General features: G+C 45.1%; 1 protein-coding gene across 1 annotated transcript in view; it reads left to right on the forward strand.

Moving 5' to 3' along the window:
* LOC106583354 (calsyntenin-3) overlaps positions 1-25,114 on the forward strand; it is a 36,055-nt gene that overhangs the window by 1,779 nt on the left and 9,162 nt on the right. The window contains exons 3-13 of the mRNA XM_014167474.2: positions 3,659-3,781; positions 4,769-4,979; positions 5,234-5,442; positions 6,736-6,885; positions 10,405-10,590; positions 11,012-11,311; positions 17,337-17,449; positions 18,408-18,567; positions 21,984-22,043; positions 22,183-22,331; positions 22,721-22,869. Coding sequence (XP_014022949.1) covers positions 3,659-3,781; positions 4,769-4,979; positions 5,234-5,442; positions 6,736-6,885; positions 10,405-10,590; positions 11,012-11,311; positions 17,337-17,449; positions 18,408-18,567; positions 21,984-22,043; positions 22,183-22,331; positions 22,721-22,869 — 1,810 coding nt within the window. The remainder of the gene's footprint in view (positions 1-3,658; positions 3,782-4,768; positions 4,980-5,233; positions 5,443-6,735; positions 6,886-10,404; positions 10,591-11,011; positions 11,312-17,336; positions 17,450-18,407; positions 18,568-21,983; positions 22,044-22,182; positions 22,332-22,720; positions 22,870-25,114) is intronic.

The following is a 25,114-nucleotide window of genomic DNA, read 5'->3' on the forward strand; positions in this document are numbered from 1 at the left end:
GTGCTCAACGTCTTAATATATCACATTATATGTCTGTAGTGTATGATTGCATGCACATCGTCATTATAGAGTGTTGTCCTGCATGTAGCCTGTATGTATGTATTTTGCTCAATGTGGTGATGTTGCTGTACGTGATTCTGTGTGTAATTGATAGCATGACATTCCAAGGAGGATCAATCTTCTTCTCTGAGATAGATCACTGTGGATAGCCATGACTCTTGATTTACCAACATTGTTCCAGTGATTATCACACTGGAGACTTGCAATTAGACCGAAATGGACAGAGTGGGGCGAAGGACGTCAGAGCGGGCGGGGGAGGAGAGGAGAAAGGGAGTGACGCTGAAAGACAGGGAGACAGAAGTGGAAAGGAGAGAAGGGGAGCAGCAGTGATGGGGGAGCAAAAGGAGTCGGTCCAAGGAAAGAGATACAGAGACGCAGCGTGTGTGACAGACAAACAGTCAGATAGTTAGGAAGGGCGGGTGGGGAGAGGAAGAGAGAGAGAGAGAGAGACGGTGCATTAAATCAAGTGATGGAGCGAGAGAAAAAAGAGAGAGATAAGAGCGTGTGAGAGAAGGGCAGAGAACGAGGGGATGTTGTGTGGAGAGAGAGAGAAAGTGAGAGAGATGGAGCGAGAGGGATGGAAAGAGATGTCTCTCAATCTGTAATCCCGGGTGTAATCCACAGCCCTGATGTTCAGATTAATGCTGTATTGCAGAGAGATGAAGAGAGGGAGGGAATGGGAAAGAGAGACAGGTGGGGAGAGAGGGTTAGAGATAAATGACAAAAAGAGGGACAGAGCAGAAGCTTGAGGACAGGCAGTGTTCGAATCAGATTTACCATTGAGGATGGCGAATACTAGCCTGGGCATGACTCACCAGTCTGGTCACACAACCGAAGGGGTGTACTACAAAGCAAGATCAAGGCAGCTAACTTGCCTGAATACTCTTAAAAAAATCGTTTTTTGTTTTTAGAAAGATAAGCTTGTTATGGGCATGGTCTAATTGACTCAACAACCAAACATACATCCCACTGGGAAAAAATGAGATGAATCAGTTTTGTTTCCACGTCATTTCAACAACAAAAATCTATGTGATGACGTTAAATCAATGTGGAAAACTGGATTAGGAAAAAAGTCATCAACGTTAGGGAATGAAGTATTTTTTTTCGCCCAACTTTTAACCTAAATCCATGGTGAAATATTTGGTTACGATACGATACATTTCGTTACGATACAGCCTTATTTAAAAATTGATTTAAAAAAATGTTTCACATCAATCTACTCACGATACCCCGTAATGACAAAGCGAAAACAGGTTTTTAGACATTTTCGCAAATTTGTTAAAAATAAAAAAAATAACATATTTATGTAAGTATTCAGACACTTTGCTGTTTCCATTGATCACCCTTGAGATGTTTCTACAACTTGATTGGAGTCTACCTGTGGTAAATTCAATTGATTGGACATGATTTGGAAAGACACAAACCTGTCTATATAATGTCCCACAGTTGACAGTGCATGTCAGAGCAAAAACCAAGCCATGAGGTCAAAGGAATTGTCCGTAGAGCTCCAGGACAGGATTTTGACGAGGCACAGATCTGTGGAAGGGTACCAAAACATTTCTGCAGCATTGAAGGTCCCCAAGAACACAGTGGCCTCCATCATGCTTAAATGGAAGAAGTTTGGAACCACCAAGGCTCTTCCTAAAGCTGTCCGCCCATCCAAATTGAGCAATCGGGGGAGAAGGGCCTTGGTCAGGGAGGTGACCAAGAACCCGATGGTCCGCTCTGACAGAGCTCCAGAGTTCCTCTGTGGAGACAGGAGAACATTCCAGAAGGTCAACCATCTATGCAGCACTCCGCCAATCAGGCCTTTCTGGTAGAGTGGCCAGACGGAAGCCACTCCGTCTGGCATTCAGGCACACAACAGCCCGCTTGGCATCTAAAGGACTCTAAGACCATGAGAAATAAGATTCTCTGGTCTGATGAAACCAAGATTGAACTCTTTGCCCTGAATGCCAAGCGTCACGTCTGGAGGAAACCTGGCACCACCCCTACGGTGAAGCATGGTGGTGGCAGCATCATGTTGTGGGGATGTTTTTCAGCGGCAGGGACTGGAAGACTAGTCAGGATCAAGGGAAAGATAAACGGAGCAAAGTACAGAAATCCTTGATTAAAACCTGCTCCAGAGCACTCAGGACCTCAGACTGGGAGCGAAGGTTCACCTTCCAACAGGACAACGACCCTAAGCACACAGCCAAGTCAACGCAGGAGTGGCTTCGGGACAAGTCTCTGAATGTCCTTGAGTGGCCCAGCCAGAGCCCAAACTTGAACCCGATCGATCATCTCTGGAGAGATCTGAAAATAGCTGTGCAGCGACGCTACCCTTCCAACCTGACAGAGCTTGAGAGGATCTGCAGAGAAGAATGGGAGAAACTCCCCAAATACATGTGTGGCAAGCTTATAGCGTCATAACCAAGAAGACGCAAGGCTGTAATCACTGCCAACAAAGTTGCTTCAACAATGTACTGAGTAAAGGGTCTGAATACTTTAAAAACTTTCATACATTTGCAAAAAAATCGAAACCTGTTTTTGCTTGTAGATTGATCGAGGGGGGGGGGGAATGATTTAATCCATTTTAGAATAAGGCTGTTACATAACAAAATGTGGAGAAAGTGAAGGGGTCTGAATACTTTCCTGAATGCACTGTATGCTTAGCTTTCTTAATAAACCAGAAAATTAACTGTTGTTTCTGGTTGTTTGTCAAAGTTTTTTTTTTTTTTTTTCTTTTTTTTTTGTCAAAGTTAGCTGGCTAACTCATTGCTCCTGCTTTGCAGTACGCCCATCTGGCTAGGCGAGAACGCCACTCGTCTTTGAGATGACTAGTACTGGAGGACAATTACTTTCCACTCTGTAGTACTCTCATCTCACGTTGATTCAGGCCCGATTGGCATTTTTAATTGTTATAATTAGCCAGAGTGTTTTGGTTGTCAAAACAGCGGAGCGGTTGCTACACAACATGTCCTGTGGCTCTGTCATCGCTGTCTGAGTCTAACGTCATCATCTCAGGGTCTAGTGAGGGAGGCATGTCTAAAATAAAAGCCCTCAGGCTTTTGTTTTGGTCTTTGATTGTTTGAGTTTAAAATCGTCACCGTTCCAGCTCGTTAGCTCTGCCTTTGATTGATATGGGTGAACATTCTGGAGAGAAATTAATAATTAATTGGCAATTAGAGGGTGGATTCAAGGCAAACTTTCCCTGTTTAATTTGGACGTCCACGTTTGCCAGTGAGTGAAGTGGGCAGGCAGCCTGTGGGCCGGCTGCTTGGGCTGTTCTGATTGATATGTACAATATACATATCTCCCTGTGTGATAAGGGGAAATCGGCCTAAGTGTAATTATGTTGCTAACTGACGCAAGGTATAGAGTGACACTTGTGTGTTAGGGGGTGGGGGTTGAGTGTGTGTGCATTTCTGTGTGTCTGTTTTGTGTCTTCATTTGTCTGTATGTGTATCTGCGGTCACACACACACACACACACACACACACACACACACACACGTCCTGTCATGTAATGGGGTGTTACAAATAGCCATGTTTTTTTTCCCCCTTCTAATTGCTCCATTTAACCCAAGCCTTCTTTTGTCTCCTGTGTTGCCGTTCAGCCAATAAGCACAAGCCATGGATCGAGACGGAGTACCAGGGTATCGTCATGGAGAACGACAACACCGTTCTTCTCAACCCACCATTGTTCGCCCTGGATAAAGACGCTCCACTGCACTACGCAGGTACAGTACAGGCATGGTTAGAATGATGGGGGGCCACTTGGCAGTCCTCCTATAGCAAATCAACACTCTCCCACATAATAAGCATTATAAAATATTAGCATTGAAAGTATGGTAGCAATGTATTTTACGGTAGAAATATTACCGGGTGTTTACTAATTAAACCGAGTATAAACAAAAAGCATATTGCCATTCGGAACATATTTGCTATTGATTACAATGGCCACGGTTAGCATATTGAAAACCGACTCTCACAATACCCCTTCAGTGACTAAGCATTTTGTAGAGGGGAAATTGTTAGAAATTGAAAATGTTATGCCGTCCTAAAATCAGAGTGGATGGCGTAAAATGGTAATTACACAATAATAACCTATGAAGCACCATCATTTGTGCCAGAAAGTTTACATTGTTACCACACAATTTGGTAAATACCAGTGGAAAAAGTACTGTAAAATAAAGCACTACCGAAAGGGTTTTGCTGGGCATTTACAAAGCATTACAAATATTAACATGGAAAATAATCATATCTGTCCAGTCCTCTATTTTTAGGGCCGCTCCAATAGTCGGTGTGTAATTCTATTCCTGGGTACTGCACTGGTCCTCCACAGCCAAGTGAAATTCAATCATTTGTATTCATTGGGAACATTATATACCCTGTGCTCACAGAAATCATTATAGTACACATTTCCCAACTGGGACAATGAAATGATTGATTGGATCATGTAACATCACATGGGGTTCATTGAAATAGATCACTGAATTTCATGTTGTTTATCTTAGCCATTGAAGACTCTATTTGAGTAAATCCGTCAATGTAAATCATCAAAATGTCACTGGAAGTTAAATTGGTACTAAAATGAGTTTCTCTCTCTCTCTCTCTCTCTCTCTCTCTCTTTCTTCTTCTCTCTCTCTCTCTCTCTCTCTTTCTTTTTCTTCTCTCTCTCTCTCTCTCTCTTTCTTTTTCTTCTCTCTTTCCCCCCCCCCCTCCAGGTGAGATCTGTGGCTTCCGGGTGCACAATGGGCCCTCGGGATCCAGTTCGGTCCAGTTTGAGGCGGTGGTTCTGGACCGCTCGACAGGGGAGGGCCTGGTCCGCTCTAAAGAGCCATTGGACTGTGAGAGCCAGCGGGAGCACAGCTTCACCATCCAGGCCTATGACTGTGGAGAGGGCCCCGATGGAGCCAACAGCAAGAAGTCCCACAAGTGAGAACTACATTACCCTAAAGGTCAAATAGGTTTAATGGATTGGGTTGTTGTCAGAGGTTATACTGGTTATTATAGTTTGGAGAATGATTAACCCTTGGGTATTTGTCACTGCTATGCTTGATCCATACATTACTATATTACCATGCAGTTATGTATGTCTTGACCTCTCTTCATCTTTATCATGCTCTTTACTTTTCTCCTATTTCTTTTTCTTTTCTTTCTTTCTTTCTTTCTCGCTCTCTTCCTTTCAGGGCCACGGTGCATGTACGTGTGAACGACGTAAACGAGTTCTCCCCAGTGTTCGTGGAGCGTCGCTACGAGGCCTCCGTCCCTGAAGGCCGTCTGTTCGACCGCATCGTGCGCGTTGAGGCACTCGACGCGGACTGCTCCCCGCAGTACAGCCAGATCTGCTTCTACGACATCCTCACCCCCAACATTCCCTTTGTCATCGATAACGATGGTGAGAACTACAGCTACCACAACACAGCTGGGCTTTACAGCAGTTTTCCACAAATAAACGAGGATCTGGCTAGTCTTTACCAGAGCCATTTTCTTTATTTGATTCATATACTATAAAATTGAATGTAATGTGTGAGTTGACATCTTGTCACCAATGAAAACAACAGTTAGCATGTTGATGACTACCAAACTGTAAAAATACGAGTTCATTTCCCTGTTCTATTTTGATTGTCTCCAGCTGGTCTTGTTGCTATGTACGTTGCTAGAGAATGACCGGTCCCTTAAGTAGTCACTCACTCACTCCTCCACCGGCCTGAGCCATTTCCAAGTATCTTGCTCACCCATTTTGCAGTTTTTATGCTACAGCATTCCTTTTGCACCGCGACGAGTAGATTTGCAGCATGTGTTTGCTGTAAGAAACACAGTTTGACTCCCGCCGTCCCAGCTTTCAGAACAACATACGTGTGCGTAGGTAGTAGTTGTGTAAGCAAAGCTTATGCATCAACATTGCTAGGGCAGGTTTATATGAACAGAGCCCAGAGGACAATGGGTTCAGGGGGTTAGGCCTTTAGTCTAGTGTTTCCGTTGATCTTGTAGACATGGTTGCTCTGAGGAGAAGGCTTTGATTTCAGTCTGCAAGACTGCCATTGACGGGCTACCGGTGGGAGATCGATAGCGGGCATTTTGTAATATGACAACAGAATAGGGTTGAGGCAGATTTTCTCAGGAGTCAGGTTTTTACCATGACTTTGCACAATTGGCAGTGACTGGGGAGGAGGTTGCAGGGGATGAGAAGTTCCTTTAATATATGGGTCAGGCTGCTGGGCCCAGATGAAGCACAGAGACTTTTTGTTTCAGCCCGGGCGGTTTAAATGCCCTAGTATTGTCATTCTCTCTCTCTCCCACTCTACCTCTATAGTTCTCTTTCATCTCTCCCTTTCGCAGTCTTTCTTTCTCCCCCCGTCTCGCATTGTCTGGGGCCTGTCGTGCAGGTCCCGTCAACCATATCTTTGTTGCATTCTCTCTTCGTCTCTAGATATAGGAAGAAACTGTCTTTTATTCATTATTTTAGTTCTCTCTTCTCTCCCTCCCTTGTCGTTGCCTTTTCCGTTTGAATATCCTGCACTGAACAATTTTGGAGTGTCTGCTGTGTGTGCGCTTAGGTGTGGTGAGAGTGTGTGTATAATAGTGCATACTTTCCACGCTGTGCTTTTGAGTGAGTGAATGACTGTGTTTTGTATTGTACTGTACATAACTCTCTCTCCCTCTCCATCCCTCTCTTCCCATCTCCTAGGTAACATTAAGAACACAGAGCCATTGGATTCGAAGCGCCAGCGTGTCCACACCTTCTGGGTGACCGCGTTCGACTGTGGCAAGAACCGCGCTCAGGCCGACGCCCAGGTCGTCGTCACGGTCAAACCGTCCTGCAAACCCGGCTGGATCGGTAATCAATAACACTAAACGCATCATCACCCTCATTATTCATGACTTCTTCATCTGTCTCCTCAGTGGTGGTGTGGAATGGACCTATTCCCTATATAGTGCACTACTTTTGAACAAAGCCCTAGGGCCCGACGTCGAAAGTAGTGCACTACAGTATGTAGAGAATAGGGTGTAATTTGGGACACAGGCTGTATCTTTGTTGGAACTACATTAGTGTCTGAAATGATACTGTAGCATATAGAATGGACGTTGTTGGGTTAAAAAATTGTACATTACATTTAAGTCATTTAGCAGACGCTCTTATCCAGAGCGACTTACAAATTGGTGGATTCACCTTATGATATCCAGTGGAACAACCACTTTGCAGACTTCAATTGAGAAAATGGTGATAACCAAAGATGACAATGCTACTTGATAACTTAATTGGTGTGAATGGTCGGGGGACACAACTTGCCTTGCATAATTATCCTAACATGAATGACTCATCAACACAGAATTTATGTACGGTGCTTTCGGAAAGTATTCAGACCCCTTAACTTTTTCCACATTTTGTTACTAGACACCGTTATTCTAAAATTGATTTTTTTTTTATCCCTGAATCTAACACATAATACCCCATAATGACATAGCAAAAAACAGGTTTTTAGACATTTTTGCAAATGCATTAAAAATAAAAAAACTATCACATATTAAGTATTCACTCCCTTTACTCTGTATTTTATTGAAGCACCTTTGGAAGCGATTACAGCCTTGAGTCTTCTTGGTAGTGGCGATTGCAGCATGTAAATCTTGGTGGGGCAAACTCCCCCAAAATTGTTTAAATAAAGGGGGCACATAAGTAGCTCTTACAATATTCAATGATGACATTTCTCCAAAACAGGCTGTAGGCTACATGTGCACCAACAAGTCAGAACAGTAGGCAAAATTATGAGGGGGAAAGGGACCAAATTATTAGGGTGAGGCACATGGGCTACTAACAGCTTACTACACAACATACACTTAGTATTACTTTCTTAGCTACAGTATACATATCTCCCTGGCATATTACATCATTTAAGCAGCAGCATACAATACAATTTTGGACTCGCCTTGTTGTGCTGTGATCACTTGAACAGGAAGATGGCGTGGGGCTCCTTCTTGTGGGCAAATTTTGTCATCAAACTTTGTCATAAAAATCTGGCATTCTCTGGATTTATGGTGCTTTCACGACAACTGGGAACTCTGAGAAAAACAAGGTTGAATCATGACGTCAGTGATTTTCAGGCCCAAGCTCTAGAAAGAGGCCCAACTCCCCGACTTGCAAATTCTAAGTTGGATGACCGTTCAAAACGTATTTTCCCAGTCGGAGCTCATTTTTTTCAGAGTTCCCAGTTGTCTTAAACTCACTGAACATTTACAAGATCCAAGTTTCCAGTTGTTTTGAATGCAACAGAAGTCATGCTGGATTGACATCATGGCCAATGTGTTCAACCTTTTCTGGCCCATGGTGTTGCATGTGAATGTTTATCCTTTTAAGCTTGGAAAAGAGACCCTTAAACCCAGACTTGGACCACACACCCTCTCCTCTGAATAGCAGGCCAGTGATTGCTTTGCAATGCTTGCAGTTAGCCACTGATTCCTCCCAAACCACTCATTGTTGAATTTGCGATTTCCAACTTGTTATATAATGTTTATATCCAATGACCGATGAGCACCAATACGTTTTATAAAACAATGATCTTCATATGACAAGGATTGAAAAGGATTTGCCAGTAGATTGTCGACTTGATTCAGGATGATGACTGCTTGTCTATCTTGCTAGCTAAGATTTTGAAGGTATGATGTTGACATGATCAGTCCAATCGAAGCTGTAAGATGATTTGACGTCATTTTATCTGTAGCCAATGACCTTGTGCCTTCTTGGATGGGCACTTCTAAAGTAAATCTATGAGCAGCACCCAAAGGGCTTGAATTTAAGCTCTCCCCGTAGATTTTGCGGTGATGTAGTGTCCCCATGAGTGACAGAACACTGAGCCAATCACGGCGCAACTAGAGAACATTACCAACCCCTACGCTCTATACTTTCCGCTGGCTGACCCACCACCACAGAAAGCACTGAGCTAGGCTGAAACACCTGCATTTTGGAGCTGCCTTACTCAAGAAAACAAAAAATAGACCATGTTTGTATGTGGCTTTATAAAAAAAATTATACAACTTTTGCAAACTGATATGTGACATCGTATTAATGCCAAAATAACATGCAAAACAGGCAACAAAGCTGTCCTGAATGACAGGTCACTGCTTCTTGGGTATGATGCTACAAGGTTGGCACACATGTATTTGGGGAGTTTCTCCCATTCTTCTCTGCAGATCCTCTCAAGCTCTGTCAGGTTGGATGGGGAGCGTTGCTGCACAGTTGTTCGATCGGGATCAAGTCCGGGTTCTGGCTGGGCCACTCAAGGACATTGAGACCCGAAGCCACACCTGCGTTGTCTTAGCTATGTGCTTACACAAGTTTTCGTCAAGGATCTCTCTCTACTTTGCTACATTCATCTTTCACTCGATCCTGACTAGTTTCCCAGTCCGTGCAGCTGAATGACATCCCCACAGCATGATGCTGCCACCACCATGCTTCACCGTAGGGATGGTGCCAGGTTTCCTCCAGAAGTGACACTTGGCATCATCAGACCAGAGAATCTTGTTTCTTAGAGTCCTTTCAGTGGCTTTTGGCAAACTCCAAGCGAGCTGTCATGTGCCTTTTACTGGGGAGTGGCTTCCATCTGGACACTCTACCAGAAAGGCCTGATTGGTGGAGTGCTGTAAATATGGTTGTCCTTCTGGAAGGTTCTCCCGTCTCCACAGAGGAGCTCTGTCAGAGTGACCATCGGGTTCTTGGTCACCTCCCTGACCAAGGCCCTTCTCCCCCGATTGATCGGTATGGTCGGGCGGCCAGCTCTAGGAAGAGCCTTGGTGGTTCCAAACTTCTTCCATTTAAGCATGATGGAGGCCACTGTGTTCTTGGGGACCGTCAATGCTGCAGAAATGTTTTGGTACCCTTCTGCAGATCTGTGCCTCAACACAATCCTGTCCCGGTGCTCTACGGACAATTCCTTCGACCTCATGGCTTGATTTTTGCTCTGACATGCACTGTCTACTGTGGGACCTTTATATAGACAGGTGTGTGTCTTTCCAAATCATGTCGAATCAATTGAATTTACCACAGGTGGACTCCAATCAAGTTGTAGAAACATCTCAAGGATGATCAATGGAAACAGGATGCACCTGAGCTCAATTTCAAGTCTCATAGCAAAGGGTCAGAATACTTATGTAAAAAAGGTAGTGCTTTTTTATTTTTATTTATTTTTGCAACAAAAAAAATAGAAACCTATTTTCACTTTGTCATTATGGGGTATTGTGTGTCAATTGATGAGGAAAATTGTAATTGTAATGAAACGTAACAAAATGTGGAAAAAGTCAAGGGGTCTGAATACTTTCCTAATGCACTGAATTTTGATGGTTTATTTTCTCTGTTGGTTTTCAGGCTGGTCGAAGCGGGTGGAGTATACCCCCGGGTCAGGCAGCATTCCCTTGTTCCCCAGTTTGCACCTGGAGACCTGCGAAGAGACTGTGTGGAACATCCAGGCCACCGTAGAGCTGCAGACTGGCCATATTGGGAAGGGCTGTGACAGGGACAGCTACTCAGACCGATCAGTCCGCAGACTCTGTGGTGAGTGCTGCTTGAGTCTGGGCTATTCATGATGGACTCAATCTTTGGGATAATAATGTGTGACTATTTGAAGTTTGGAATGGAGCATGCTCAAGTCACATAGGTTTTAGCCCTATTTGCCACATGAGCATAAAAATACCTTGCATTTGTGGTGTGTGCATAAATGAAATGAAGTAATGCAGTCATGCATTTCGGGAGAATACAGGCCCAAAAGTCAGCTCATTAAGGCATTAACGTGTTTAGAGTTAGTAAGTAGAGTTATGCAGCAACATTGGAGTGAGTCAGAAGGGGAGTTTGAACTCCCAACCTGAAACAAGCACATTAACCACAGACAGTCCCAAAAGACTTAATGCTTCTAAGGCCTTTACCAAGGCTAGGGTTGTACAGTATGTCATTCATGATTTCACTTCTGTCTCACCAGGTGCTGTGAGAGGTGAAGTGGACTTACTCCCGCCCCCATCCCCAGCAGCCAATTGGACCTCAGCCTTGCCCACCCTCCCTTCTTCTGATTCGTCCCTGGTGTTCTCCTTCAATGGCTCCACCCATGTTGCCATGGTACCTGACTCTATTGCCGCGGCCATATCCGGAGACCATTTCACCCTCCAGCTGTGGATGCGAAGGGGTGGGATCAACACCCAGCCTCCGACTAATCAGGCCAGAGGAAACCGCAGGGAAGAGGAGACTATCGTCTGCAGTACCGTCAAGAATGGTCAGGCAAATGGTCAGTCACAACTGTCAGTCAAAGTAAAAATACTTTAAAGTACTACTTAAGTAGTTTTTTGGGATATCTGTACTTTACTATTTATATTTTTGACAACGTTTACTTTATTTTGCTACATTCCTAAAGAAAAAATGGTCATGTTTATGCCATACATTTTTTCTGACACCCAAAAGTACTCATTACATTTTTTATGCTTAGCAGGACAGAAAAATTGTCCAATTCACTCACTTATCAAGATGTCATCCCTACTGCCACTGATCTGGCGAACTCACTAAACACAAATGCTTCATTTGCTAATTATGTATGAGTGTTGGAGTGAAACCCCTGGCTATCCGTAAATGAACAAAAAACAGAAAATTGCACCGTTTGGTTAATATAAGAAATTTTAAATTAATTTTACTTTTGATACTTAAGTATATTTAAAATCAAATACTTTTTTTGACTTTTACTCAAGTGGTATTTTACTGGGTGACTAACTTTTACTTGAGTCATATTTTTTAATTCAGGGGGTGGATCAGCTTTAATATTGCGGATAGATTGTTGCTTCCATTAATGTAATTGTCTGCATTTCCAATCCCCCATATATTTTGGGGGTAAATATATCTATAATCAGGTATCTTATACTTTTACTCAAGTATGACAATTGGGTACTTTTCCCACCGCTATATATATATATATAACCAGTCAAAAGTTTGGACACACCTACTCATTCAAGGGGTTTTCTTTATTTTGACTATTTTCTACATTGTAGAATAATAGTGAAGACATCAAAACTATGAAATGACACAAATGGAATCATGTAGTAGCCTAACAGGAGACAAATGGCTGTGAGACATGGGTTTAATCCTAGACATATGAAAAGTGGGATGTATACAGAGGGTACGGGGCAACAGAAGACTAACAGGAGAGGGGTAATGATCTTGGAGATGGGGAAAGGGACAATTTTAAAATGGGGGAAAGTTTGCGGGACTCCACCCAGAGGAGCAGATCTCGGGTGCACAGCCATACCCTCTGCCTGAGACGATACTGGGGGGCTGGGGGCCGGTGGCGGTCCGCTTGTCTCCGATAATAGGAGGTAGTCTTGAGAAGAGCCGACCGGGCTCTCTTCCAGGTACAGCGACAGTGGCGGACAAACATCTGTGCCGAGGGTATGCCGACCTCTTCCTCTTGCTCCAGGAAGAGCGGGGGCTGATAACCCAGGGAACACTCGAAAGGCGGCGAGAGCCCGGCGGCAGAGCAGGGGAGGGTGTTGCGGGCAAAGACTCGTCTCCAGGTCTTGATTGACTTGCTCCGACTGGCTGTTGGACTGAGGGTGGAACCAGGAGGACAGGCTGGCCGACGACCCAATGAATGTGCAGAACGCCTTCCAGAACCAGGATGAGAACTGAGGACCCCGGTCGGGGACCATGTCCACCGGGAGTCCATGGATCCGTAAAATGTGCTGCACCATGAGCTAGGCCGTCTCTTTGGGCAAAGGAATGAAATGGGCGGCTTTGGAAAACCGGTCCACTACAGTCAGGATGGCGGTGTTGCCATCAGATGGGGGGGGAGACCCGTGACAAAGTCCAGGGATATGTGAGACCAGGGACGGTGAGGGACAGTGGCTGAATGAGACCAGCCGGAGCTTGCCGAGGAGTCTTGTTCTGCGCACAGATCATGCATGCGGCAATGAACGCGGAATGTCCGGGACCATAATAGGCCACCAAAAGCATTGCCGTACAAAGGCGAGGGTCTGACGGAAGCCCGGGTGGCAGGTAACTCTGGAGGAGTGGGGCCACTCCAGGACCAAGGGGCGGACAGCGTCAGGAACAAACATCCGACTATCTGGCCCCTATATCGGCTGGGAATTCTGGGTGTCATGGACCTTCTTCCCTATTTCCTCAGCTGAGTGCCATCGCGAGACAAGGTGGAAAGGATGGTCTCAGGGTACGAGGGTGTAGCCGCAGGGCTATAGTGGCGTGACAGCACTTCCGGCTTGTTATTATTGGATCCCGGTCGGTAGGAGAGGGAGAAGTTAATCTGGGTGAAAGCAGGGCCCACCTAGCTTGCCTGGAATTGAGACACTTGGCGTTGCGGAGATATTCCAGGTTCTTGTGATCTGTCCACACAATGAACGGCTGTTCCGCCCCCTCCAACCAGTGACTCCACTCCTCCAATGCCATCTTCACCGCGAGAAGCTCACGATTCCCCACATCGTAATTCCTCTCCTTGCCGTTTAGGCGATGGGAGAAGGCGCAGGGATGTAACTTGAGGTCCAGGGCAGAATACTGGGACAGGACAGACCCCACTCTGACATCCAAAGCATCGGTCTCCACCACGCACTGACAGGACAGGTCAGGATGAACCAATATGGGAGCTGTGGTGAGGCGGTGCTTCAGGTCCCGGAAAGCCCGGTCAGCAGCTGGGGACCACGTGAACGGAATCTTGGGAGAGGTGAGTGTAGACGGGGAGCCAGGGAAACGCTGTAACCCCGGATAAAGCGGCGATAAAAGTAGGAAAATCCCAGGAAACATTGCAGCTGCACTCTGGACATAGGCTGGGGCCAATCCACAACAGCTCTCACCTTTATTGGATCCATCTGTACATTCCCTGCAGCGATGATGTAACCAAGGAAGGGGATGGTGGTGCAATGAAATTCTAATTTCTCTCTCCGCTTTCACTAAAAGCTGGTTCTACAGGAGGAGCTGGAGAACCTGTCGGACGTGGAACATGTGTTCTTGGGCTGAGTGGGAGAAAACGAGGATGTTGTCGAGGAAGACGAACCGGTTCAACATGTCGCGGAAAACGTCATTAACTAGGGCCTGGAACACAGCTGAGGTGTTGGTAAGGCCAAATGGCATGACCAGATATTTGTAGTGACTGCTGGCCGTGTTGAAGGCAGTCTTCCACTCGTCCCCTTTCCGTATCCACACCAGGTGGTAGGCGTTCCACAGGTCCAACTTGGAGAAAATGGTGTCCCCCTGGAACAGCTCGAAGACCGAGGTGATGAATGGTAGTTGGTAGCGGTTCTTCACCGTGATGTCATTGAGACCCCGGTAGTCGATGCACAGGCGCAGGGTTTTGTCCTTCTCCACAAAGAAGAACCCTGCGCCGGCGGGGAAGGCAGAAGGATAGATACACCCTGCAGCTAGGGAGTGCTCGATGTAGGTCTTGATAGCCTTGGACCCGACGGAGAGTACAGTCGTCCCCGGTGTGGTGCCTGGGAGAAGGTTGATCCCGCAGTCATAGGGTCGGTGCGGAGGAAGTGAAGTGGACCGGACGTTACTGAAAACCTCCCGGAGGTCCTGGTACTCCGCGGGAATGACAGACGTCCGGGGCAACTTTCGAGCCCACAGGAAGATGTCCCGGGGCAGGCTGCGCTGACTTCAGGCAATGGGCATCGTAGAATGGGCTCCAGCCCATGATGGCACCAGCAGTCCAGGTTATTAAGGGATTGTGTCACTGGAGCCAAGAGAATCCTAATACCACGGAACCTGAGGAGACTTAATTAGCATGAATTGAATTGCCTCGCCTTGGTTCCCTGACACTCGTAGATTGATGGGAGTGGTATTGCGGGTGACCTGGCCCCATCCAATGCTCTAACATCCATGGGAATGGAGAGGGGCTGAGTGGGGATGCCTAGCTCAGACGCCAGGGTAGCGTCTATAAAACTCATCGGCCCCAGAGTTGAGGAGTACCCGGAGAGATATCGACTTGTTCCCCCACAGCAGGATGGCATGGAAAGGGGAGCAAGTAAGGGGAGAGGAAAAATTATCCGTATGGCCCACCAGAGTACTCGCCCCTACCTGGTGAGTCTGGTCTTTTAGTGGACAGGAGGACACTAAATGACCAGTAGTCCCGCATTACAACTCTTCATGTGAAGCCGGTGGAAAGACGTTCTGCTGGGGACAGCCTTGCTCTGCCTAGTTGCATCAGCTCGGGAAGAGGTAAATCGGCAGATTTCGGAGACACTCGGGGGAACTTGGCTAGACTTGAGTCCTCTCGGCCATGGAGACGTTGGGGACTTTCGGGATGCCTCGGAGGCGAGGTCGATTGGACCTCCTCTCCTTCCTACGTACCCATAGCCGCTCAGTGATTACAGGTACTCTCAGCTGCCAATGTGCAGAAATCCACTGCATAGTCTACCACATTGCGGGAGTCTTGCCAAAGCTGGAGTAACTTCTGGGCAGCCTCTCTCCCGGACAATGGAGAATCAAAAACCTTCACCTCCGCCACGAACTCCTCCAGACTGAACCATACGGCCGACTGTTGTTCCCACATGGCCCCAGCCCAGGCGAGAACCCTTCTGGACATCAGCGTGATGAGGTATGCTATCTTCGAGTGGTCCGTGGGGAAAGAGGAGGGCTGCAGCTCGATGATGAGAGAACACTTCGCGTGAAACGCCCAACAAGTTCCAGACTCGGAACATTGGGTTAACTGCCTTGTTCAGGGCCAGAATTACAGATTTCTTTACCTTGTCAGCTCGGGGATTCGATCTTGCAACCTTTCGGTTACAAGTCCAATGCTCTAACCACTAGGCTACCTGCCACCCCAAGGTCTGGAACCCTTCCATAAGACCATGAAGCAACTCCTTGTGCCAACCAATGGTGGCTCCTTGGGAGCAGACGGTGTTGCGGAGCTGGTCTGAGTCTGCTGGGTCCGTCATGGCTAGTTTGTACTGTCAAGGCTCAGGAGAAGACCTAGATGCAGACAGTTTCGGAGTAACAAAAGTTTTACAAAAACAGCAGGCAAACGGCAGGTCAAAGTCAGTAGGTACAGAACGGCAGGCAGGCTCAGGGTCAGGGCAGGCAGAATGGTCAAAACCGGGAAAACTAGAGAACAGGAACTAGAGAAAGACAGGAGCAGGGGAAAAACACTGGTAGGCTTGACGAAGCAAAACGAACTGGCAACAGACAGAGAACACAGCTATAAATACACTGGGGATAATGAGGAAGATGGGCAACACCTGGAGGGGAGTGGAGACAAGCACAAAGACCGGTGAAACAGATCAGGGCGTGACAGCCTTGATGACAGCTTTGCACACTCTTGGCATTCTCTCAACCAGCGTCATGAGGAATGATTTTCCAATAGTCTTGAAGGAGTTCCCACATATGCTGAGCACTTGGTGGCTGCTTTTCCTTCACTCTGCGGTCCAACTCATCCCAAACCATCTCAATTGGGTTGAGGTCAGGTGCTTGTGGAGGCGAGGTCATCTGATGCAGCACTCCATCACTCTCCTTCTTGGTCAAATAGCCCTTACACAGCCTGGAGGTGTGATTTGGGTCATTGTCCTGTTAAAAAAACAAATTATAGTCCCGCTAAGCGCAAACCCGATGGAATGGCGTATTGCTGCAGAATTCTGTGGTAGCCATGCTGGTTAATTGTGCCTTGAATTCTAAATAAATCACTGACAGTGTCACCAGCAAAGCACCATCACACCTCCTCCTCCGTGCTTCACGGTGGGAACCACACATGCGGAGATCATCCGTTCACCTACTCTGCGTCTCACAAAGACACAGCGGTTGGAACCAGAAATCTCAAATTTGGACTCATAAGACCAAAGGACAGATTTAAACTGGTTTAATGTCCATTGCCCGTGTTTCTTGGCCCAAGCAAGTCTCTTCTTGAGAGAATGCCAAGCTATGCAATGCTGTCATCAAGGCAAAGGGTGGCTACTTTGAAGACTACATGATTCTGTGTGTATTATTTCATAATTTTGATGTCTTCATTATTATTCTACAATGTAGAAAATTCTCAAAATAAAGAAAAACTCTGGAATGATTAGGTGTCCAAACTTTTGACTGGTACTGTATATATATTTTTTTCTTCTGATTTTGCAGAGGGTGATACAGTACCCTCAGCACCCTTACTTCCAACCGCTATGTATACTGTATCTTTATGGCTCTGCTTCAGTCTAATTCTGTGAAGACTATGGCGAGGAAATATGAAGAGATGCACTGCCTGTGTCTCATATTCCGTCTGCAAGTTTTGTCTCAAATGCTGTTTTCTGTCTACTGACTGCCAGTCTCCTTTCCCTGTTCCTCAGACGACTCCTTCTCCCACTACTCTCTCTCCGTTCACGGCTGCCGTCTATCTCTTTTCTACTGGCCCGACGTCTCCGCTGCGCGGCCTGTGAAGTTTCTCTGGAAACTGGAGCAGGTACTATGGGAATGTTGCTGGATGAGGCTGGAACATATTTTCTTCAATTAACAGTTGCTAGAAGGAGAGCTATGAGTGAAAGAGCCATACAAAAAGGCCAACGCTCACTTAATGCCAGTTGCAATTGTATTTATTTATTTTTAAGACAACTGCATTAAGTAGGGTTACAACCTAGGGCTCCTGATCTCAAGGCAGACTCGCTAGCTACAAGGGAAAGGGAAGACCTAGTCAGTTATACAACTGAATGCATTCAACCAAAATGTGTCTTCTGCGTTTAACCCTACCCCTCTGAATCAGAGAGGTGCGGGGAACTACCTTAATCGACATCATCGGCACCCGTGGAGCAGTTGTTGTGGGGGTTAACTGCTTTGCTTAAGGGCAGAACAGCAGTTTTTTTCACCTTGCCGGCTTGGGGATTCAAACATGCAACCTTTTGGTTACTGTCGCAATGCTCTACTTGCTAGGCTAGGATATTTCCCTTGGGGGAATTTGTAAATATGGGAATGGACAAAGAGCAGGGGGATTAGGAAGAATAGGATTTGGATGAGAGGCAGGGGCAGAGGGGATAAGGGGATGGTGGGGTTGTGTGGTTTTGGTTGGAGGGGGGACTAAGTGGTTTTGGCTGGGGTTACTGGTCGTAGACAGCTTAAACTGGGTAGGATTATAGGGGCCAAGCTGATACAGATAAGATTTGGCATATCCCTCTGTCTCTCTTCTGCGACAATATCTGTTACAGTGCTCAGTCTGGTGTCATGGGTAGTGTTCAGTAGAAACAAAAGGGATAAAACATTTAGAAACATTTTGATATTATATGGGATAAATTCATGTAGCACATCTAGTTCTTTTTAGTTCTCCTTTTTTAGTTTTCCTGTTTTGTGTCTGCTGTACACAACCCAAGTGTTCAGCTGTTTCTTGACCTCTGACATATTGTGTCTTCATGTCCTTCTTTCCTCGCTAGGTGTGTGACAGCGAGTGGCATCACCTGTCCCTCAGTGTCCAGTTCCCCTCTGTGACACTGTACGTGGACGGAGTCACCTTCGACCCCGCCCTCATCCACGACAACGGAGCCATACCCAACCCTGCCCCAAGACAGCGACTGGTCATTGGCGCCTGCTGGGGTAACGATTGGTTAAACCAAAGACAGTATGAAGATTGGTGATTTTAGCCTATCACACTTGTAGGCGATGTCATGGCGACGTCGGCAAGCTAAGCTCACTTTATCGTGTCTAACAGTCGTCTGGTGGCGAACTGCGCAAATTAAAGGCACTCCTTCGATATGAAGATGTTTTTCACAGAAATTCAAACATTTCAGTTTGTCACTTTCACGAGGTTGGAGTAATAATGTTCAACTACTTAAGATATTGGCTCGAATCTAGGTTGTGCCTTTAGATTTCGAGAAAATAAACAACTAAGGAAGAATTTGTTTTACTTCTCTCAGTGACTTCCCAAACCCCGGCCTAGTCTGTTTGGCCTGTTTCACAAGAATTACCGGAAAACGTTGCGATGTTGCGACTCTGGGTTTAGAAACTCTGTGGTTAACCCTTACGCTACCTAGAACGGTTAAACCTTACACTGCATAGAACACCTGTAAGCAAATGAAGGATGCCTAAGTGGGCCACACTTTACATTACAGAGGTCCTATACTAGAGTTACTACCAGTTGGATAACTAATAATATATTATTCTATAACAAGCTAGTTAACAAGAATGAAATAGAAATGCCACTTTTAATTACATACACATATAGATACCCTGGAATGATGGCAATGTAATGACAAGTGTTGCTAATGAGTGGTAGTTGATGAGAACATGGCAAGGAAAAGATCACAATAATGTACCACAATGTACCACAACATTTCTTGAATAGGTTACAAGATTACAAAAGAGCAACGCCTGCCCCAAAACTACATTTTTGGCAGTTGTCCCAGTTCACGTTCTTCTGCAAATGAAACAGTTCATAGAACCAAATGTTCCAGCACACCAATGAAAGCAACACACAACACACACACATATATACACAGTGCCTTGCAAAAGAATTCAGACCCCTTGGATTTCTTAAAATTTTATTGGGTTACAAAGTGGAATTCAAATGTATTTCATTGTCATGTCAACAGTCTACACAAAATATTGTAATGTTAAAGTGGAAGAAAAATTCTAAAATATAGTTTTTGCGTAAGTATTCAGCACCCTGAGTTCCTAATGTCTGGTATACTCAGTGTATAAACCACAGCGTAATAATTAACTTGACCATGCTTAAAGAGATATTCAATGTCTGATTTGTTATTGTTACCCATCTACCAATCACTTCCCTTCTTTATGAGGCTTTCAAATGCTCCCTGGTCTTTGTAGTTGAATCTGTGCTTAAAATGCAATACTTGACTGAGGGATCTATGTATCTATGTATGTTTGGGGGATAGAGGAAGGGTTAGTCATTCAAAAATCATGTCAAATCCTATTATTTCACAGTCCATGTAACTTATTACGTGATTTGTTAAGCCAAATGTACTCCTTAACTAATTAGGCTAAGGGGCTGTTATACATGTTTTATTTATAAAAAAAATCCTTTTTTTTTCTTCCACATTCGCATTTGAGTATTTTGTGTAGATTGTTGACAAAAAAAGACAATTTATTTAATCCTACTTTGTAGTACAATAAAATATGAAGAAATCCAAGGGGTTTAAATACTTTTGCAAGGCACTGTACATACACACGCCGTCTGACACTGAAAAGCATGGCATTTCCCTCCTCATTCACCTAATTATATTTGTGTGAGATGCTCTGACTGCCTCTCCATACTCTATTAATATCACTGACTTATCAATTATTTAGGCTAACAGAACAACAGGCAGGCCAGACGGTTAGCCTGCCAGTTACACCAGCGCTAATCGCTAAAATGGGACACACCAATTAGCACTGGAAATACACTCACACACACTTTCATGGCTACTGCCTGTGTGGTAACCAGCTGCTGGGAGATTATGAGGGTATGACACACCTTTGTCAGATTTACACGTTTATTTTCCTTCTTATTAATTTTTTTTCACTCCTTTCTCTTTTTCCACTCCGCCACTTGCTTTTACTAACCATTTATTTCTCCTCTCACACCTGTCTTTCTCACTTCTCTCTGTTATCCTCTACCCCTTCTGTCTTTAAAGGCCCAGTGCAGTCAAAATTCTGTTTTCTGTGTTTTATTTAAGTGATAATGCCCGAGAAGCCAGTGTTTGGAGGATATATTGGCACGGGTGTTATATATCTTCCAAACACCTGCTTCGAGGGCATTATCACTTTTATACAACGGGTTACCAACATATTCAAATAATGATTTACATATTTTTATTAAAAACGTTATTTTGGTGAATTTATTCATACTATTTCATCCTTCCACAATATATAGTCCTGACACAAATCTAGGGTTGCTATCAAAACCGATTGGTCGTTCGTTCTATCGGTTCGGTTGCTTGGAGACGCGACCCAGTCGTCATTCATGGACGTTTGTTCGATATGTTCCATTGCCATACTGGCTGGCAACGTTCTTATCCCTTGCTTGCTAGCTAGCCAACTACGGCTAACTTATGTAACTTGCCACATTTGCAATTGTTTAAGCTGTTTTCTAGTGACATTTATTTTGATACATTCATAACAATGAGCTAATGAGGCCCGATTTCGTCTGGCATAGAAAATGTGCTCCCTCGTCAGGACACTTGTTCAGAGGAGCTAGCCAACAAAACAGCTAACACAATCACTTTAAACTGGAGTTGGATTTACATTTACATTTCTTTGTATATATCCATAAATATGATGCCAGCTGATTCATGATTTCGACTGGCTGAGAAAAGCTGCCTGTATGTCTCATCTCGACTCCCGACCCGTTCATTACTCTGGGACAGCTTGGGATCGAATTTGAATATTGAAACAATGTTACAAATGCCGGAGAGACCGACAGCAAGGTTTATACAAATCTCCGCTGTAGAAAACTAAATGTTATCCTAAAAGAAATGTTACATGTCTAGATGCTTTTTATAATGGACATCAAGTTAATAAATTGATTGACTGGGCTGATGAGATAGTGGATTGCGTAGTCAGAAGGAACAGAGTAAATAGGCATTTTAACATCTTATATTTACCTGCTGGTAAGTTTTGGAATAGACATCGGCTGGAATGTGGTTTTAACCAATCAGGATTAGACCCACCTGTTATATAAATATTATTTTACAACAGCTGATGAAACTTTTTATCAGTGTTATTTCCTGATAGTTGCTGGTTGAAAATACAATCTACACAGGACCTTCTAACCGAAAGGTTGCAAGTTCAAAGCCCCGAGCTGACAAGGTACAAATCTGTCGTTCTGCCCCTGAACAGGCAGTTAACCCACTGTTCCTAGGCCGTCATTGAAAATAAGAATTTGTTCTTAACTGACTTGCCTAGTTAAATAAAGGTCAAATAAATAAATTAAAAAAGGTACTTGTTACCCAGAAATTATTTCATGTAAAAATGACTTCATGGGGCCTTTAACCTTTCTTCTTTTCTTCCCACAGAGACAGAAGATAAACAGAAGGACATCCTTAACAACACCATCCCTGAGGGGAAAGACACAGGTGACTTAATTGTGTGTGTGTGTGTGTGTGTGTGTGTGTGTGTCCCCATTCATGCGCATATATGTCTGTGTAAGCCTGTGTGTGGGTGTTAATCTTTTTGTGTGTGTTGACTGTGTTCATTTTGTTTCTGGTTCTTTAGGGAAGTATGTGGGTGGTTACCGTGGACTGTTGTCAGGGGTGACGGTGCGTCCAGGGAGTGTGGAGCCCCACAGTGTGGTGGAGTGTCTGTACGCCTGCAGGGAGGGGCTGGACTTTGGGGACCTGGAGACCTTGGGCTCAGGCATGAAGGTAACCTCACCCTGCTGAAGAGGAGTCCTATAGATCACTGTCTCACTTGGCTAAGGCTTAAGAGTGGGCTTTGACACCCAGAATTTTTATTTCTGCATCTAGGTCATGGTACCCGAAACATTTTTTTTTAACCACTGCTACAGTATATGTCCTACTCAGATTGTTGTGTACAAAAAGGGTTAGTTTCCCCCTGATGTATATGGAGTCTACTGCATAATATTTTTCTGTGCACATGCAACTATATATTTTTTACAGTCAATTAAAACAAGTCCCAACACGGTGGTACTGATGAAATATATAAAGAGAATACATAGCAAGAATTAACTATGTGTCTGACTATGAGGGGTGTGCGACTTCGGAGCATGAACTCTTGACCTTTGACCTTTTAGGTGCATGTGAACCCCAGTCAGTCTGTGCTGGTTCTGGAGGGTGATGACATTGAGAGCTTCAACAGAGCCGTGCAACAGGTCACCTACAGGAACTCTCTCCGCTTCGCCACCCCTGGAGTCAGGCCACTCAAACTGACCACCTCCCTCAGGTACACGCTTGCATGTACGTGCACACACACACACACACACACACACACACACACACACACACACACACACACACACACACACACACACACACACACACACACACACACACACAGAGGACTAAGTGATCTCGCTCTCCGAGGCCGACGTGAGTAATGTCTTTAATCAGGTCAACACTCGTAAGGCCGCGGGGCCGGCCAGTTCCAGGACGTGTTCTCAGAGCATGTGCAGAACAAATGGCAGGCATATTCACGGTCATTTTCAACCTCTCCTTGTCCCAGTCTGTAATCCTCAGGTTTTAAGCTGTTCACCATCATTCCTGTTCCCAAGAACTCTGAGGTTTCATGCCACAATGTCTACCACCCTGTAGCACTCACATCTGCAATCGTGAAGGGCTGTGAAAGGCTGGTTATGGCACACATGAACTTCATCATCCCAGATACTCCAATTTGCATTCCGCCCCAACAGATCCATAGATGACGCAATCTCAGTTGCACTCCATACTGCCCTCACCCACCTAAGAGGAATAGCTATGTGAGAATATGCTGCTCATTGACTACAGCTCAGCGTTCAACACCATTTTCCCCTCCAAGCTCAAAACCAAGCTTTGGACCCTGGGACTGAAAACCTCCCTCTGCAACTAGATCCTGGACTTCCTGACGGGCCGACCCCAGGTGGTGAGGGTAGGCAACATCACCTCCTCCACACTGACCCTCAACACGGGGGCCCCTCAGGGGTGCGTGCCTAGTCCCCTCCTGTACTCCCTTTTCACCCATAACTGCGTGGCAACCACAACTCAAACACCATTATCAAGTTTGCTAACAACACAACGGTGGTAGACCTGATCAACGGAGACGATGAGAAAGCCTACAGGGAGGAGGTCAGTGACCTAGCAGTGTGGTGCCGGGACAACAACCTCTCCCTCAACATCAGTAAGATCAAGGAGCTGATTGTGGACCCATCCACATCGACAGGGCTGCAGTGGAGCAGGTCGAGAGCTTCAAATTCCTCTGTGTCCAAATCAATAAGGACTTTAAATGGTCTGCACACATTCGTGTAGAAGGTGCGACAGCGCCTCATCCACCTCAGGAGGTTGAAAAGGTTTGGCAAAGGCCCTCAAATCCCAGTATATCACTGGGGCTGAGCACCTTGCCATCCAGGACCTCTATATCAGGCAGTGTGAAAGGAAGGCCGAGAAAATTGTTAGACTCATGCCACCCAAGCCATAGAATGTTCTCTCTGCTTCCACACGGCAACGGGTACCGGTGCATCAAGTCTGACACTAACAGGCTCCTGAACAGCTTCTATCGCCAAGCCAATAGCTAACAAAATGGCAACACGGACTATCTGAGTTGAGCCTTTTTTTGCGCTGTCTCTCTGCACACTCACAAGACTCTACACACTCACGCACACTGACACACACACACACTAACTTAATTTGCTCACACACAACATGCACACTGACTACACACACACACACACTCACATACAATCATCATATATGCTGCTACTACTCTGTTTATCATATATCCTGATGCCTAGTCACCTTACCCCTATACATATCTACCTCTGACACTCCAGTATCCCTGCACATTGTAAATATGCTACTGGAACTGACCATGTATATAGTTTACTTACTTTCTCGTGTTCTTCTTATTTTTATTTCGCATGTGTTTTTTTGCTCTACCTTATGTTATGTTTAGTACTACATCGATATTGATTACTGCATTGTTGGGTTGAGAGCTTGCAAGAAAGGCTGTACTTGTGCACATGACTTTAAAACTTGAAACTTAAACACAAACAGGCACACACACTGACAGTGCTAGTGTACATAAACTAGAAATGCAGGTGAAAAGAGGCAAAGAAGGTCAAACATAATGTCACAAAGAATGCAGCAGTATTCCAGAGCTGTGGATGCAGGTTTCCAGGACTGCTCAATGGAAGGGAGCTATTCATTGGACATTGATCTCAATAAACGTGGACATGGCTAGAGTAGTTGATAAGCAATGCTTTGGAATGAAAGACCATGATCTTAAAGGAACGATGTCATCCCAAACTGCCATTAGAACCTGGGGTTATCTTATCTTTGACTTATGTTCTGGTCCGCAATTACTTGTATCATATCTCTAAAGCCATTCATTCACCACAACCTATCCTCTCTGTGACAGAGTATTTCAGCCATGTTGATGTAGTGTGGGTGCCAGTTTGTCTCGTTTTGGATATCTTTCGTTGTCTATCCATTGTTTA

The sequence above is a fragment of the Salmo salar genome, chromosome ssa02 (assembly GCF_905237065.1).
Source record: "Salmo salar chromosome ssa02, Ssal_v3.1, whole genome shotgun sequence".
Taxonomy (NCBI): domain Eukaryota; kingdom Metazoa; phylum Chordata; class Actinopteri; order Salmoniformes; family Salmonidae; genus Salmo; species Salmo salar.